Consider the following 18,935-nt stretch of genomic DNA (forward strand, 5'->3'; position numbering starts at 1 on the left):
GGTTCCTACCAGTATTCTGATGAGAGCTTCTCACACCTGCTGACCTGAGCAGTGTCCTGGCAGGATTCAGCGCCTATGGTTCCTACCAGTATTCTGATGAGAGCTTCTCACACCTGCTGACCTGAGCAGTGTCCTGGCAGGATTCAGCGCCTATGGTTCCTACCAGTATTCTGATGAGAGCTTCTCACACCTGCTGACCTGAGCAGTGTCCTGGCAGGATTCAGCGCCTATGGTTCCTACCAGTATTCTGATGAGAGCTTCTCACACCTGCTGACCTGAGCAGTGTCCTGGCAGGATTCAGCGCCTATGGTTCCTACCAGTATTCTGATGAGAGGTTCTCACACCTGCTAACCTGAGCAGTGTCCTGGCAGGATTCAGCGCCTATGGTTCCTACCAGTATTCTGATGAGAGCTTCTCACACCTGCTGACCTGAGCAGTGTCCTGGCAGGATTCAGCGCCTATGGTTCCTACCAGTATTCTGATGAGAGGTTCTCACACCTGCTAACCTGAGCAGTGTCCTGGCAGGATTCAGCGCCTATGGTTCCTACCAGTATTCTGATGAGAGCTTCTCACACCTGCTGACCTGAGCAGTGTCCTGGCAGGATTCAGCGCCTATGGTTCCTACCAGTATTCTGATGAGAGCTTCTCACACCTGCTGACCTGAGCAGTGTCCTGGCAGGATTCAGCGCCTATGGTTCCTACCAGTATTCTGATGAGAGCTTCTCACACCTGCTAACCTGAGCAGTGTCCTGGCAGGATTCAGCGCCTATGGTTCCTACCAGTATTCTGATGAGAGCTTCTCACACCTGCTGAACCTGAGCAGTGTCCTGGCAGGATTCAGCGCCTATGGTTCCTACCAGTATTCTGATGAGAGCTTCTCACACCTGCTAACCTGAGCAGTGTCCTGGCAGGATTCAGCGCCTATGGTTCCTACCAGTATTCTGATGAGAGCTTCTCACACCTGCTAACCTGAGCCAGTGTCCTGGCAGGATTCAGCGCCTATGGTTCCTACCAAACGTTAAAGAACACCTGCCAAAGGAAGAAAATATTATGCACTCGGCCTTGTATTTAAACTTTGTTTTTATTCTAACTGAAGTGCCTGTGAAAATGTGAGCGAGTTGAGTTAAAACCTCCGTGTGACTGCCTCATATCTGATCCAATACCTTTAATGATCCATTGATCGATCGATTAAGCAGTCCCCGTCGTGTAGTGGTTAAGACGCTCGCCTGGCGTTTCGCGAGCGCTTTGTCCTGGGTTCGTATCCCGGCCGGGGAGAATTTGCTGGACGCAAATCCTTAACAGTAGCCTCTGTTTAACTCAACAGTAAATAGGGTACCTGGTTGTTAAACGATTTTCCGCGGGGTCGTATGCCCGGGACCATAGGATTAAGGACCTGCCCGAACACTACGCCTGATAGTGGCTCTACAAGAATGTAACAACTCTTGTATATATAAATAAAAATAAGATAAAAAAATGAATATCATAATATGATCGGCAGCTGCCTGTAGAATATTGACATTGCACTGAAATTCGTATATGAGGAATTTGGTGTATATGTATATTTGTGTATATAGTGCGGTACTTACCGTTGTCGGCGGCGGCGGCGGTGGTGGTGAGTGCCGTCACCCACAGCAGGAGGGCCACGCCCTGGCACCGAGGGCGGCCCACCCGCTGCCCCCGGGGGTGGTGCCCCCCGTCTCTCATACCCCATCCACACCCATCCTCTGCCACGCCCCACCTGATGCTTGTATGGGCGTCTCCCCTCGCCCCTGCGGTCAGCCGTGCTATGGGCGGTCGGGCGTGGGGGCGATCGTGGGTGGTGTGGTCGGGCGTGGGGCGGTCGTGGTGGTGTGGTCGGGCGTGGGGCGGTCGTGGTGTGGTCGGGCGTGGGTGGTGTGGTCGGGCGTGGGGCGGTCGTGGGTGGTGTGGTCGGGCGTGGGGCGGTCGTGGGTGGTGTGGTCGGGCGTGGGGCGGTCGTGGGTGGTGTGGTCGGGCGTGGGGCGGTCGTGGGTGGTGTGGTCGGGCGTGGGGCGGTCGTGGGTGGTGTGGTCGGGCGTGGAGTGGTCGTGGGTGGTGTGGTCGGCGTCGGGGCGGCCCCAGCTGGACCGTCAACACCTGTAGCAGCGGAGGGTCCGTCAGGCGAACTGCACCGACGGGTTCTTCGCCGGAGTGTGTGTGCTCTACACTCGCCACTGCCGAGGCGAGCCTTCACATCCCAAGTGTCACACAGCCTACTACTCTCACCTCTTCCAGCACTTAAGTCCTATGCTTCAAGGAAGCCATTCACTCTCCCTTAGATATGCACAAAACTCTACATGAGGCCGCTGAAGACCTAGACTCCATTGCACTAACACCTTCACCTGGCAACGCTGCGACTAAATTCTTAACAGAAAAAGTTGGTTAGCCGCTTGCAGGCGTGGAGAGTACCTCGTGTCAGGGACTTCGGGGAGTGAACGCGCACAACCTTCCCTCACGGCGTCGAGCGGGTGACTGGCGAGCCCTACCGTCGACCCTCCGCTCAATCCGGAATCTGAATGTTGACGTCGCTAGGCTGTTGCCAACTAGATCATGGCGGATTATATATATTTACATACATGTTCTTCCCTCCCTCCCTCCTGTCCCCCTGTGTTATCTATCCCGTCCCCCTGTGTTATCTATCCCGTCCCCCTGTGTTAACTATCCCGTCCCCCCTGTGTTATCTATCCCGTCCCCCTGTGTTATCTATCCCGTCCCCCCTGTGTTATCTATCCCGTCCCCCTGTGTTATCTATCCCGTCCCCCCTGTGTTATCTATCCCGTCCCCCGTGTTAACTATCCCGTCCCCCCTGTGTTATCTATCCCGTCCCCCGTGTTAACTATCCCGTCCCCCCTGTGTTATCTATTCCGTCCCCCCTGTGTTAACTATCCCGTCCCCCCTGTGTTATCTATCCCGACCTGTGTTAATTTTTTTTTTAATTTTGCCCCGAGGGGCGAGTTTATTGGGCACCGCCACTCATCTTGTGAGTGGACACACCGCCATAGTGACAGTATTGGGCAGCGCCACTCATCCTGTGAGTGGACACACCACCATAGTGACAGTATTGGGCAGCGTCACTCATCCTGTGAGTGGACACACCACCATAGTGACAGTATTGGGCAGCGTCACTCATCCTGTGAGTGGACACACCGCCATAGTGACAGTATTGGGCAGCGCCACTCATCTTGTGAGTGGACACACCGCCATAGTGACAGTATTGGGCAGCGCCACTCATCTTGTGAGTGGACACACCGCCATAGTGACAGTATTGGGCAGCGCCACTCATCTTGTGAGTGGACACACCGCCATAGTGACAGTATTGGGCAGCGCCACTCATCCTGTGAGTGGACACACCGCCATAGTGACAGTATTGGGCAGCGCCACTCATCCTGTGAGTGAACACACCGCCATAGTGACAGTATTGGGCAGCGCCACTCATCCTGTGAGTGGACATACCGCCATAGCAGCATGTACAACACTTCCCAATAGGAAGAAAACCCGCTGGGTTGTTCATCCTGTCACTTGTACCCAGACACAGCTGGGACTTGCTTAACTGTCTCAAGTGAACAGCTCCTCAAACAAAAGATTAACATTATCAACCCTTAAAAGCTTACGTTATCTTGCGGGTGCAAAATGGGGGAATCTTTTAAGAACAGTATCAATATTTGACAAATAGTGTTTTCCTAACTCAAACAATGTGGGGTTTATTATTCAACACATAGTTCCTAATGTCTCTCAGGTGTTCACATTCACGTAGATAGTGGTCAAGGCGGTGTCCGTCACTCTCATCTCCAATTCTACAACTTCGATGATCAACAGTCGCTTTCTATCCCGTATCTCCATGGATATTTGTATCCCAGACGGATTCTCGCTATCACTGATTCTCTCCCTCGTCCTCCTCCTATTCGTCCATAATGATTGGGATTGCCAGCTGCAACCATGTTGTACCATCGTACAGATTCACTGGTTTGTGCTTCTATCCTCCTTTCCTCAGTTACCTTGTCACGGTGATGTTGCCTGACAATACCTCTAATTTGTAGTTAGAGTCTTGGGTATGAAGTATTCAATATGGTCTCCTTCAGCACCTTCAGCAGCCAGCACATCTGCCTCGTTCATTCCCACATATTCCAACATGGGAGGGGATCCACAGAAACTTGATGACTCTTCCCTGATTGGTAAGTACTCTCACAGCTCTTAATTTCAGCGACTATTGCAAGATTTTCTGCCCGATTTTTACTTAGGCTTTGCAGTGCTGCTTTTGAATCAGTGCAAATCACTGCACCATTAGTGTTTCGTTCAAGAAACCTTAACGCCATAACAATGGCAGTTAGCTATGCTTGCGTTGAAGAGGCATAGTTCTCAATACGTGCTTTTTCTTCATTTCTGCGTTGGAAAGGTATTATCCTTAATTACCGTGTATGCTGCACCAGCCCTGCCATTGACAGGATTAGATGACCCATCAGTGTAAGATTTGATCTAGTTCATCTCCGGCCTTCTTTATAAATTTCCTCGAGATACTTGTGACTCATTTCTTGTGGTATCATGTTGGATTTTTTCAGTTGCCATTTCATTGATGATGATCTTGCATGAGTCATCCTCCCAGGGAGGTAACCTCTCTACAGGCAGGAGCTCACGGGCTTGCTCAAGCAGGTGAAGCTCTTCCAGGTAGCAGACTGCTCTGTGATGCCATTTTTTGCTTCTCCTGTTTCCCCCTTGAAGTAGCACAGAAGCTCAGTTTTTTCTTAGCAATATCATTGTAATGGGGATCTCTGGCTATCCTAATTGCAAGCTTAGCATTCAGCTCCTTAAACATCTGTAACACCAGCCTGGAGAAATTCTGCTTTTAACACTGGGAAGGGACAACTCCTCTCGTAGATTAGACGTTTTGGCAGTTCTTGGAACTCCAAGAATGATTGTCATGGCTTCATTTTGAACGCTTTCAAGCCTTTTCATATCGCTTTGGGAGTAGGTGCACAGAACTGGTGCGGCATAGTCTATGACGGAGCGCACATAGGCTGTGTACATCATTTTAAGCACGGCAATAGAGGCTCCATGTCCATTCCAGGTCATAGCTTTCAGTGTCCTCAGTCGACTTTTGCGTGTTCCTATGAGTTGGTTGAGCTCCTCTTTCTTCCCCTTGTTAGAGCCGACAGTGACGCCAAGGTACCGATAGTGGTCAACCCATTCAAGTGTTACACCATTAATTTGCAGTTCTTCATTTGCTCTCCGCTTGTGATGTCGGAAAATCCGACACCATTTAATAATATTACATACAGGCAGATAATGTTGCTGCCATTGTATACACAAGTTCAAGTTCAAGTATGTTTATTGAGATAAGCAATAAATACATCTCAAAGGGATAGAGTAGCTTAGGCTATTTCTACCCCCCCCCTGACACTACACTAAGTGTAGACACTAAGGAAGTTGTCTACACTAAGGAAACAAACATAGGAATGTGCCTGAATGCCAACAGTGACTGCCCAGGACAGGTACAAGAGGAGTGTTGTTAACGCTTATGTCGACTGTGCTCTTAGCCACAGCTCAGAATGGAAGCAAGTCGACGAAGAACTCTGTAGGGTAAGGCAGGTCCTAGTCAACAACGGCTTCTCCAATGGTTTCGTGGAAGACATCATAAGAAGGAAAGTGAAACGCCATGCAACCTCTGAAGAGACAACTAACACAACACCTATACCCCCTATTAGACTATTTTACAGGAACTTCTTTTCCACAGCCCATAAAACGGAGGAAAGGGTCCTGAAAGATATTGTTAGTAGAAACGTTATCCCTACAGACAAAAATCAGAAGATACAACTGACAATTTACTATAAAACCAGAAAAACGGCCAGCCTTCTCATGAGAAACTCTCCAGACACAAAGCAGAACGCTTTAAAAGAGACCAACGTCGTCTATGCCTTCAAATGCCCTCTTGGGGACTGTAAGCCTCAAAAACTCAGTATATAGGCAAGACAACAACATCTCTTTCCAGGCGTTTAACGATGCATAAGCAACAGGGCTCCATTAAGGAACATATAGTCTCTTCCCACAACCAAACCATCACCAGAGAAATCTTAGCAAACAACACAGAAATCATCGATAGATACAGCGATAGCAGGCGGCTTGACGTTTGCGAGGCACTACACATTAAGAAGTCAACACCAGCAATCAACAGCCAATTAATGCACAACTATATTCTACCCACTTCAAGACTCCATACCAATATAGAAGCATCAAGAAATATGGGCCAATAAAAATAGGCCTTCTGCAGTTACCTACCTTTAATAATACTCATTGTTTCGTGTTCTGTCTTGTGTTAAAAGTTTATTTTCACCTCATCCAAAACTATTGTAACATGTCGCTTCACCCAAATGCAGGTATAAAAACTCGAAAGATGTTTAAGCTCTATTCAGTTAAAGTTGTGTGTGTGTGTGTAAACTAAAGTCTTTGAAAATGTAATAAGTTTTACGAAACGCGCTCAAGTGTCGCATCAGACTAGAAATAAAAATGAATTTTGGAGAATTGATTTTTGAATTACCATCAACAGTGAAAAGAAACGTAAGAAAGATCGAGAAAATTCGTGTTAGAATTATTAATCTTACTATTTCGGTCATATTTAATAATATATGTCTACAGGAAAGACTGCTACCAAAATATATATATATATATATATATATATATATATATATATATATATATATATATATATATATATATATATATATATATATATATATATATATATATATATATATATATATATATATATATATATATATATAAAATATACATACATATATAATACTAGCTGTATCCGGCCATGCGTTGCTGTAGTTCAGGAACTACACATTACAGTTGCTGAACTACAGCAACTGTAATGTCTCTCCCTGTTTCCCAGTCCTCCTCACCACTCCCCTTCCCCCATCACCTCGTCCTCCCAATCATTCCTCACTCCCCCCGTCCCCTTGTTCTTCCCACCATTCCCCACTCCTTTGTCCGATGCATTCCCAAACGATCTGATGTTCCTATCAGAAAATTGGGAACATGAAATGATCTGATGTTCCCATCACTGAAATATAAGAAAAACATTTAAAAAAATGAAAAAAACAAAAAAAAAATAACTATGCTCACGAAATTAACGGTATGGTAAATAACACAGCTCAATTTCAACGCATTGTCACACAAAATAATTAAATCAAAATTAAAATAAATCATAATCTATGAATATAAATCGAAATTTATGAAAACTTAAATTATCATTGAAATCAGAAACATTGAAATGGAATCGTAACATATTTATTATAGCGTTTGTTGCTCTTACTTGCAAGAGATGGCGCTGTTTCTTAAAAAAAAAGAATGTTTTTACCTGTCACAGGTGAGGCATCTATTTAGTATGTATATAAAACCTCGCTCGGATGTGAATGGAACGTTGTGTGAAAATTTCAAAGCAATTGGTTAAGAACTTTCGGAGATTAGTGGTTTTGAACAAACGAACATTTCCATTTTTATTGATATAGATATATCAGAGAATCCAGGAGAGCCAACCCGTGGGATCATGTCTTCCCTTGATGTTGAAAGTCTATTCACTAACGTTCCAGCGGAAATAAACATAAACATAATATTGGAGTATGTGTGTCAACGAGAGCACCTCCCTCCACTCAGGGTACCTCGACTGTCTTACGGGACATGTTGAAGACCTGCACCACTCTACCTCCTTTCCTGTGGTCAGAGGGTAAACTCTACCTGCACACTACTGATCACGTGCCTCTGTATGACTAACCATCCTGTGTGATGGGGATTTTAGCATCATGGAGCTAGCTTTGTGACACACACTGTATTCTCCTTGATATAGTCTAGGGCAGCTGCACAAATGCAGATGTACCTAAGTGTGTTAATAAAGAAAAAAGGTTGATGGCGTGACAGTGGGGTCCCCATTGGGGGTCTTGTTGGCCCAGGCATTCGTGTCTCATGTTGAGTCGTCCATCATGCAGAGGGAAGGACTGAACCTTGGTGTCTACTGCAGATATGTCGACCACATATTCGTGTGTGTTGACAATGATAACACATTGGAGAGGCTTCGTGGTCAAGTTACAATCAATTCTCAGGCTTAAAGTTCACTGTTGAGAAAAGTGAAGGAGGCAGGATTCCATTCCTCGACGTTCTCGTTGACGTCAACTCTTGTAGGTTCATCACAGATGTGTGCCGTAAACCAACTGATGCAGGAAGATGTATGAAGGGAAAGAGTGCATGCACTGACAGGCCTAAGAGAAGCGTCATCAGTGCATATGTTGGTGGTGCAATACGGCTCTGTACTTGGACCCGCCATGTTACTGATATATGTAAACGATCTTCCGGAGGGTATAGACTCGTTCCTCTCAATGTTTGCTGATGATGCAAAAATTATGAGAAGAACCAAGACAGATGAAGATAGACAGAGACTACAGGATGACCTGGACAAGCTGGTGGAATGGTCTAGAAAATGGCTGCTGAAGTTCAACTCAGTAAAATGTAAAGTAATTAAATTAGGTGAAGGGAAACAGGAGGCTGAACACAATTTTCTGGGAGGTGAAATCCTGCAAGAGTCAAATAAAGAGAAAGATCTGGGGGTTGATATCACACCGAACCTGTCCCCAGAGGCCCACATCAAAAGAATATCATCAGGGACATATGCTAGACTGGCCAACATAAGAAGTGGCTTTAGAAACTTGTGTAAGGAATTGTTCAGGACCCTGCATACCACTTAAGTCAGACCAATCCTGGAGTATGCAGCTCCAGCCTGGAGTCCATACCTAGTTAAACATAAAACAAAGTTAGAGAAGATTCAGCGGTATGCCACCAGACTGGTCCCGGAACAAAGAAGAATGAGTTACGAGGAAAAGCTAAAGGAGCTGAATCTCACATCCTTGCAATACAGAAGAGTAAAGGGAGACATGATCACCACCTAGGAAATTCTCAGGGGAATTGACAGGGTGGACAAACTTTAACAAACACGCTTAAATAGTACAAACTATTTAACACGGGCGGAACAAGAACAAGGGGACAAAGGTGGAAACTTAGTACCCAGATGAGCCACAGGGACGTTAGAAAGAACTTTTTCACTGTCAGAGTAGTTAACAGTTGGAATGCATTAGGCAGTGATGTGGTGGAGGCTGACTCCATACACAGTTTCAAGTGTAGATATGATAGAGCCCAGTAGGCTCAGGAACCTGTACACCAGTTGATTGACAGTTGAGAGGCGGGACCAAAGAGCCAGAGCTCAGCCCCCGCCAGCACAACACGGTGAGTACAAGACGCAGCCCACAGGAGCTGCCTCTGCGTTGCTACATAGACAGAAGCAAAAGGTGATCAGAAACGCTGCCAAAATGTTTCTGTCGTGGTCGGGGATATATCCCTGGTGTGAGGGCCGTCTTCTTGCCCCTCACCTTACCTGGGGGTGGGGTGGAGCAGGTGGTGGGGGCCTGGTTATCGTGGTGGGCATCAGGGGAGGCGAGGTGAGACGACCACAAGGGCGTCGCTACCCGTGTCCGCGTGTGGGGGGGCGGGGCCCTCAGATAAAACTATTTGCATAAGCAGCAAAACTTGCCATCATTAATTCTGGTTATCTGGGATACTATGAGGCGGGAGGCGGCGGTGATAGCGAGCCATCAGCGACCCAGTGGGTCTGGTGCTGCCCACTGGGCCCGCCTGGGTATCTGCGGGGCCCCGTATCTGTGACAGGACCAACCATTAGTCCAAGTGTCCCACCTCCAGTGTGATGTACCGAACACTTCCTTAAATCTAAGGAACAGTTATTATGCGCTGTTCCTGGGACCCCTTGGGTGGTGATCCCAGCGCCCTCACAGCCAGGTACACACAGCGCCCTCACAGCCAGGTACACACAGCGCCCTCACAGCCAGGTACACACAGCGCCCTCACAGCCAGGTACACACAGCGCCCTCACAGCCAGGTACACACAGCGCCCTCACAGCCAGGTACACACAGCGCCCACACAGCCAGGTACACACAGCGCCCACACAGCCAGGTACACACAGCGCCCTCACAGCCAGGTACACACAGCGCCCTCACAGCCAGGTACACACAGCGCCCACACAGCCGGGTACACACAGCGCCCACACAGCCAGGTACACACAGCGCCCTCACAGCCGGGTACACACAGCGCCCTCACAGCCAGGTACACACAGCGCCCTCACAGCCGGGTACACACAGCGCCCACACAGCCAGGTACACACAGCGCCCACACAGCCGGGTACACACAGCGCCCACACAGCCGGGTACACACAGCGCCCTCACAGCCGGGTACACACAGCGCCCTCACAGCCAGGTACACACAGCGCCCTCACAGCCAGGTACACACAGCGCCCACACAGCCAGGTACACACTGCGCCCTCACAGCCGGGTACACACAGCGCCCTCACAGCCAGGTTACACACAGCGCCCTCACAGCCAGGTACACACAGCGCCCACACAGCCAGGTACACACAGCGCCCACACAGCCAGGTACACACAGCGCCCACACAGCCGGGTACACACAGCGCCCTCACAGCCAGGTACACACAGCGCCCTCACAGCCAGGTACACACAGCGCCCACACAGCCAGGTACACACAGCGCCCACACAGCCAGGTACACACAGCGCCCACACAGCCAGGTACACACAGCGCCCTCACAGCCAGGTACACACAGCGCCCTCACAGCCAGGTACACACAGCGCCCACACAGCCAGGTACACACAGCGCCCACACAGCCAGGTACACACAGCGCCCTCACAGCCAGGTACACACAGCGCCCTCACAGCCAGGTACACACAGCGCCCACACAGCCAGGTACACACAGCGCCCACACAGCCGGGTACACACAGCGCCCTCACAACCAGGTACACACAGCGCCCACACAGCCAGGTACACACAGCGCCCACACAGCCAGGTACACACAGCGCCCTCACAGCCAGGTACACACAGCGCCCACACAGCCAGGTACACACAGCGCCCTCACAGCCAGGTACACACAGCGCCCACACAGCCAGGTACACACAGCGCCCTCACAGCAGGTACACACAGCGCCCACACAGCCAGGTACACACAGCGTCCTCACAGCAGGTACACACAGCGCCCACACAGCCAGGTACACACAGCGCCCACACAGCCAGGTACACACAGCGCCCACACAGCTGCGTACACACAGCGCCCACACAGCCAGGTACACACAGCGCCCTCACAGCTGGGTACACACAGCGCCCACACAGCCAGGTACACACAGCGCCCTCACAGCCAGGTACACACAGCGCCCACACAGCCAGGTACACACAGCGCCCTCACAGCAGGTACACACAGCGCCCACACAGCCAGGTACACACAGCGTCCTCACAGCAGGTACACACAGCGCCCACACAGCCAGGTACACACAGCGCCCACACAGCCAGGTACACACAGCGCCCACACAGCTGCGTACACACAGCGCCCACACAGCCAGGTACACACAGCGCCCTCACAGCTGGGTACACACAGCGCCCACACAGCCAGGTACACACAGCGCCCACACAGCCAGGTACACACAGCGCCCACACAGCCAGGTACACACAGCGCCCACACAGCCAGGTACACACAGCGCCCACACAGCCAGGTACACACAGCGCCCTCACAGCCAGGTACACACAGCGCCCACACAGCTGGGTACACACAGCGCCCTCACAGCCAGGTACACACAGCGCCCACACAGCTGGGTACACACAGCGCCCTCACAGCTGGGTACACACAGCGCCCACACAGCCAGGTACACACAGCGCCCTCACAGCCAGGTACACACAGCGCCCACACAGCCAGGTACACACAGCGCCCTCACAGCCAGGTACACACAGCGCCCACACAGCCAGGTACACACAGCGCCCACACAGCCAGGTACACACAGCGCCCACACAGCCAGGTACACACAGCGCCCTCACAGCCAGGTACACACAGCGCCCACACAGCTGGGTACACACAGCGCCCTCACAGCCAGGTACACACAGCGCCCACACAGCTGGGTACACACAGCGCCCTCACAGCTGGGTACACACAGCGCCCACACAGCCAGGTACACACAGCGCCCTCACAGCCAGGTACACACAGCGCCCACACAGCCAGGTACACACAGCGCCCTCACAGCCAGGTACACACAGCGCCCTCACAGCCAGGTACACACAGCGCCCACACAGCTGCGTACACACAGCGCCCTCACTGCCAGGTACACACAGCAGACACAGCAAGCGACCAGGCAAGAGAGAGAAGGGTGGGCAGACTGCATATTTTTGGATTGTCAGAAAGCCTTTGATACAGTACCACACAAGAGGCTAGTGAAAAAGCTGGAGATGCAGACTGGAGTGAAAGGGAAGGTACTCCATTGGATAAAGGAGTACCTGAGTAACAGAAGACAGCGAGTCACTGTGAGGGGTGAGGCCTCAGATTGGCGAGGCGTCACTAGGTGAGTCCCGCAGGGTTCAGTCCTTGGACCCATACTGTTTCTGATATATGTAAATGATCTCCCAGAGGGTATAAACTCGCTCTTAATGTTTGCTGATGATGCAAAAATTATGAGGAGGATTGAAACAGAGGATGATAGTAGGAGGCTACAAGACGACCTAGACAGACTGAATAAATGGTCCAAAAAATGGCTGTTAAAGTTCAACCTGAGTAAATGCAAAGTAATGAAACTAGGCAGTGGAAACAGAAGGCCAGACACAGGATACAGAATAGGAGATGAAGTACTTCATGAAACGGACAGAGAGAAAGATCTAGGAGTTGATATCACACCAAACCTGTCTCCTGAAGCCTACATAAAAAGAATAACGTCTGCGGCATATGCGAGGCTGGCTAACATCAGAACAGCGTTCAGGAACCTGTGTAAGGAATCATTCAGAATCTTGTACACCACATTTGTAAGACCAATCCTGGAGTATGCGGCCCCAGCATGGAGCCCGTACCTTGTCAAGCACAAGACGAAGCTGGAAAAAGTTCAGGGGTATACCACTAGACTAGTCCCAGAACCGAGAGGCATGAGTTACGAGGAAAGGTGCATGAAATGCACCTCAAGAAACGGGAAGACAGAAGAGTAAGAGGAGACATGATCGCTACCTTCAAAATTCTCAGAGGAATTGACAGAGTAGATATGGATAAACTTTTTAACACGGGTGGTAGGCGAACAAGGGGACAGGTGGAAACTGAGTACCCAAATGAGCCACAGGAACGTTAGAAAGAGCTTTTTCAGTGTCAAAGTAGTTAACAGATGGAATGCATTAGGCAGTGATGTGGTGGAGGCTGACTCCATACACAGTTTCAAATGTAGATATGATAGAGCCCAGTAGGCTCAGGAATCTGTACACCAGTTGATTGACAGTTGAGAGGCGGGACCAAAGAGCCAGAGCTCAACCCCCGCAAGCACAACACGGCGAGTACAACTAAGTGAGAACAGCGGCGTCACTTAATGGCCACTAAACGCGATAACAGCACTGCTCCTGGCGACCCTGTACTCTCACTCTTGTCCTCCACCCTCGGGTACAATCATGGCCAGCAACCCTACCTTCCTCGGGTACAATCATGGCCAGCAACACTACCATCCTCGGGTACAATCATGGCCAGCAACCCTACCTTCTTCGGGTACAATCATGGCCAGCAACACTACCATCCTCGGGTACAATCATAGCCAGCAACCCTACCTTCCTCGGGTACAATCATGGCCAGCAACCCTACCTTCCTCGGGTACAATCATGGCCAGCAACACTACCATCCTCGGGTACAATCATGGCCAGCAACACTACCATCCTCGGGTACAATCATGGCCAGCAACACTACCATCCTCGGGTACAATCATGGCCAGCAACCCGACCTTCCTCGGGTACAATCATGGCCAGCAACCCGACCTTCCTCGGGTACAATCATGGCCAGCAACACTACCATCCTCGGGTACAATCATGGCCAGCAACCCGACCTTCCTCGGGTACAATCATGGCCAGCAACCCGACCTTCCTCGGGTACAATCATGGCCAGCAACACTACCATCCTCGGGTACAATCATGGCCAGCAACCCGACCTTCCTCGGGTACAATCATGGCCAGCAACCCTACCTCCCTCGGGTACAATCATGGCCAGCAACCCTACCTCCCTCGGGTACAATCATGGCCAGCAACCCGACCTTCTTCGGGTACAATTGTAATGGTCATTGTATTGACCGGTTTCCTCTTCCCACCCTTGCCCTCTCCTTCCTTCCCCTCCCCACTTTCCCCACTTCCCTCACCATAGTCACGGCCATGACAAGTGGAGAGCAATAATCCAGCCTTACTATAACACGCCAGTCCTCGCTGTTGCCTGGGAAGGTGGTATTACAGGCGGCTGTGGTGTGTCAAGTAGAACAATCAGGTCTTGTTCACCTGTCTTTTTTTTTTTTTTTTTTATTAAGTTATGAGGTACATCTGCATTAGTGCAGCTACCCTAGACTATATGAAGTGGAGTACAGTGTGTCAAAAAAGCTAACTAGGTGATGCTATAAAATCCCCATCACACAGGATGGTTAGTCATACAGAGGCATGTGATAAGCGGTCTGCACTGGCAGACTCCGGATGCATTTTGAGGATATCAACAACACAAGATTGAATAAGGTAGCAGTGGTAATACAAGTCCCCATCTCGCAGGATGGTTAGTCATACAGAGCCATGTGTTTAATAGCCTGCACTGGCAAATTTTGGGTATACTGTGAGGATATCTTCAAGAATACGAGAGTGAATAAAGTAATTGCAAAGCTCCAGGTACCTCATGCCAACTGGTCTGAAAGGTCTAATAACTGGGCATTCAGTGATGTAGTGCGGGAGATCATGCCGTAGTTCCTGCTCACAGAGTTTGCAACTGGAGTGCTCAGGATTGGGAGACCTGTCAACCGGTCTACAGGAGACACACTCTACGGGAGTAAAACCATACTTTTCAGGCTGGCCTGACTTGTGGCCTGGACGGCGGTAGGGTAGAGATAAGGAGAGGCCGCGGATTGGCTGTAGACCTCCGGAAAAGGGGAGGTGCCTGGCACCTTATACGTAAGAATGCCAGATCTCAGGCAAGGTTTGAAATGATTGGATTAGCCCTGGATAATGTGTGTGACTTAGGGCCAGATAGGACGTTGGGTAGGTCCAGGAGTCCACCTTGGGGAGACCCAAAGATATTTTGAAATGTGATTTGGAGTGTGAACTCGGGCAGCCACCAAGGGCCTGGGGTGGAGAGCCATCAACATCATTTGGCTGGTAATTCCAGGGATAAGGTAACGTGTTGCTGAGTTTTTGGACACCTGGATAATTGCCCCCAATTGCCTCAGTAGGATTGATTAACAGACATATAGGATATAATTTATGTATCTTTTCTTAAAAAAAAAAAGTTCATATTGATTTATTTTGTTGTTTAGTTAATCTTTCTTCTTTGATACCTGATCAACCAGGCTGTGACTCATACGTCAGGCTGCGAGCAGCCGCGTCCAACAGCCTGGTTGATCTGTCCAACAACCAGGAGGCCTGGTCGACGACCGGGCCGCGGGGACACTAAGCCCCGGAAGCACCTCAAGGTAACCTCAAGGTAAGGTAAGGTTCCCTCTGATTCATTTTGAGTCATTAAATTTCTCACTACGTGCTGTGTTGGGAGGCTCCCTGCGTTCCTCCATGCCATTCGGTATTAAACTTCCCCCTTCGATTATAAGTAAAGTAAAGAGTTTTTTTTATAAATTATCCTGAGCGTTAATTTCCAAGGTTCCTACGTCCTTCGAGTTCATAATTATTGGTCTTTATCCTGCCCTGGGAGCCCTGGGAGCCCTGGGAGCCCTGGGAGCCCTGGGAGATCAGTAAATAAAGTCACATTCGGGTAACAGGAAGGTTGTAGCAGTGTTTCAACAAGTAAGGCTTTATTAATATTAGAGATATAACAACAGTGTAGTTTCCCCTTTTAAATAATTCAGTGTAACATAGAGCTGGTGAGTTCAGTATGGGTCAAAGTGGGCTTGGTAACCTGTGTTAAGCTGGGGTTTATAATTGTGGTTACAATCCGGTGTTACACAATCACGGCCAGCAACACTACCTTCCTCGGGTACAATCATGGCCGTGATTGACGATCAGTCTGCGCCAGACCCTGAGCCATAAGGGGTCCCCTTAGTGTCCATTAACGTCCCCCCCCTTACACCTCAAGACCTAGCACCTAGCACCTCGGAGCCTGTGTCATGGCAGACAACATCCAGCACTTTAGAGCATGTGTCAGGGCTGGGAAGACGACACCAGCACCTGAGAGCATGTGTCAGGGCTGGGAAGACGACACCAGCACCTGAGAGCATGTGTCAGGGCTGGGAAGACGACACCAGCACCTGAGAGCATGTGTCAGGGCTGGGAAGACGGCACCCAGCACCTGAGTGCATGTGTCAGGGCTGGGAAGACGACACCAGCACCTGAGTGCATGTGTCAGGGCTGGGAAGACGACACCAGCACCTGAGTGCATGTGTCAGGGCTGGGAAGACGACACCAGCACCTGAGTGCATGTGTCAGGGCTGGGAAGACGACACCAGCACCTGAGAGCATGTGTCAGGGCTGGAAAGACGACACCAGCACCTGAGAGAATGTGTCAGGGCTGGGAAGACGACACCAGCACCTGAGTGCATGTGTCAGGGCTGGGAAGACGACACCAGCACCTGAGAGAATGTGTCAGGGCTGGGAAGACGACACCAGCACCTGAGAGAATGTGTCAGGGCTGGGAAGACGACACCAGCACCTGAGAGAATGTGTCAGGGCTGGGAAGACGACACCAGCACCTAGGAGGCCTCAAGGTCGACCTTAGTGAGTGTTGTCCCCTAATAAGGGGTGATATCATTAAGGATGCGATATATTAACATTGACAGAGTGGGCCCAGAGGCTTCTCCATCACCTTCCTTACTCTTCACTCCACCCACCTCCACCCACTTACACCCACCTCCACCCACTTACACCCACCTCCACCCACTTACACCCACCTCCACCCACCTACACCCACCTCCACCCACCTACACCCACCTCCACCCACTTACACCCACCTCCACCCACTTACACCCACCTCCACCCACCTACACCCACCTCCACCCACTTACACCCAACTCCACCCACCTACAACCATGTCAGAAATTTCCGACACCCAGAGTACTAACCTCAGGCACAGCAAGATGAATACGTCGTGTCAGGAAATTCATTTTACTAACATATTAATTTCCAGTAAGGGAATGCAAAAGTTCCTAGACTCGACGGTTGCCTCAGCCACCACAGACCACGCCGGGATTATTTCCTTGCTTAACTCTTAACAAATCCAGTCTTCAATTCGCTTTCATTCCAATTATTGGAAATTAATTAAACTTATATAGAAATGAAGTATCCTTCCATCCCGAGATAAATTACCGCAGCAGTGAAAGTTATATCACTGCTGGCAAAATAATTGTCACACAAGGCATTCAGCACTTATTAAATGTGCTTTAAAACTCCACAAACTCTCGCCCAGCGTTAGCAACAGTGGAAAACTGTTCTCTGGAATTTAGAGTAATATATTAGGGCGTAAAATGACGCCACTTCCGTCTCGTTAACGAAGTGTTGAATTAAACAGCACGATTGGGGAGGGAAGACGCCAGCGTCGTCAAGTACTTGGGTGCCACAGCCCTCAGACGTGGCTGCTATCTCCACACAAGGGAAATTGTATTCGGTCGGTTTAAGTGCTCAATGAAATATTTATGGCCATATTATATGTTCTGAGAGTAAACTGGTCGTTACACCACACCAAGTTACACCTAAAGTTCCTGTACTGTAATAATATGGTATTTGTATGGTCAGCACAGTAACCGGACCAGCCAATGTGATGTAGTCATTGCGCGAATTCGCCTTGGCTATAGACACATCTGGCAGGTTAGTGAGGCTGAGCCACTACCAGAATACTCAGATTGTAAACTCTGTGATAAACCTTTAATGCATTCACTAGAACACTATATTGATGAATGTGAAACCGTAAAGGACTTTAGACCTCCTGGCCTCTTGTACCACCAACTGTGTAACTATTTTATTGACTCAGGTGTTCTGGACGACATCCTAACAATTTACCCAAAATTTGCTTGTCCATTTTAAAGAATGAAGAACAATTTCTATTTATACTCTAAGCTGCATCACTTATGAACCCATCCCTGCCCTTGTGTGGCAGTGCACAATAGAAAAGTTGTTTTCACATATCCATACATTAACACATTGATTGTAACCATGATATATATGTGCTTCAGGCCTACAGTTTAGACCTATTGTCTTATGTATGACCCTCTGTCCTGCGTGACAGTGAATACCAGCATTATCCTCACTTTAATAAGACTATCAAAATCCTCAGATTAGGCAAAATTGTAATTAATTTTGTCAATAAAGATGTTAATAATAATAACCTAAAGTTCCATGGTAAGCTTGGGTCTAGATAAACTGGTTATCTCTATTTGAGACTACCTGAGAGAATATTGATATTCCGGGAGTTATATAGTATACCTTTGACAGAGAGGTGATCAACTGGGGAGTCAGCTGCCTTAAACTTGCCGTTACCGGTAGACCAGACGTCACCGTGGACCATACGCACCGGTGGACCAGACGTCACCGGTGGACCAGACGCCACCGGGACCAGACGTCACCGGTGGACCAGACGCCACCGGTGACCAGACGACACCGGTGGACCAGACGCCACGGTGGACCAGACGCCACCGGTGGACCAGACGCCACCGGTGGACCAGACGCCACCGGTGGACCAGACGTCACCGGTGGACCAGACGCCACCGGTGGACCAGACGCCACCGTGGACCAGACGTCACCGGTGGACCAGACGCCACCGGTGGACCAGACGCCACCGGTGGACCAGACGCCACCGGTGGACCAGACGTCACCGGTGGACCAGACGT

General features: G+C 49.7%; 1 protein-coding gene across 1 annotated transcript in view; it reads right to left on the reverse strand.

Moving 5' to 3' along the window:
• The window catches only part of Reck (Reversion-inducing-cysteine-rich protein with kazal motifs), a 200,409-nt gene extending 197,938 nt beyond the window's left edge, over positions 1 to 2,471 (reverse strand). The window contains exon 1 of the mRNA XM_069300855.1: positions 1,587 to 2,471. Within this exon, the coding sequence (XP_069156956.1) occupies positions 1,587 to 1,704 (118 nt within the window). The 5' untranslated portion in view covers positions 1,705 to 2,471. The remainder of the gene's footprint in view (positions 1 to 1,586) is intronic.
• Between the last annotated feature and the right edge of the window lie 16,464 nt (positions 2,472 to 18,935).

Source organism: Procambarus clarkii, chromosome 44, assembly GCF_040958095.1.
Source record: "Procambarus clarkii isolate CNS0578487 chromosome 44, FALCON_Pclarkii_2.0, whole genome shotgun sequence".
Classification (NCBI taxonomy): domain Eukaryota; kingdom Metazoa; phylum Arthropoda; class Malacostraca; order Decapoda; family Cambaridae; genus Procambarus; species Procambarus clarkii.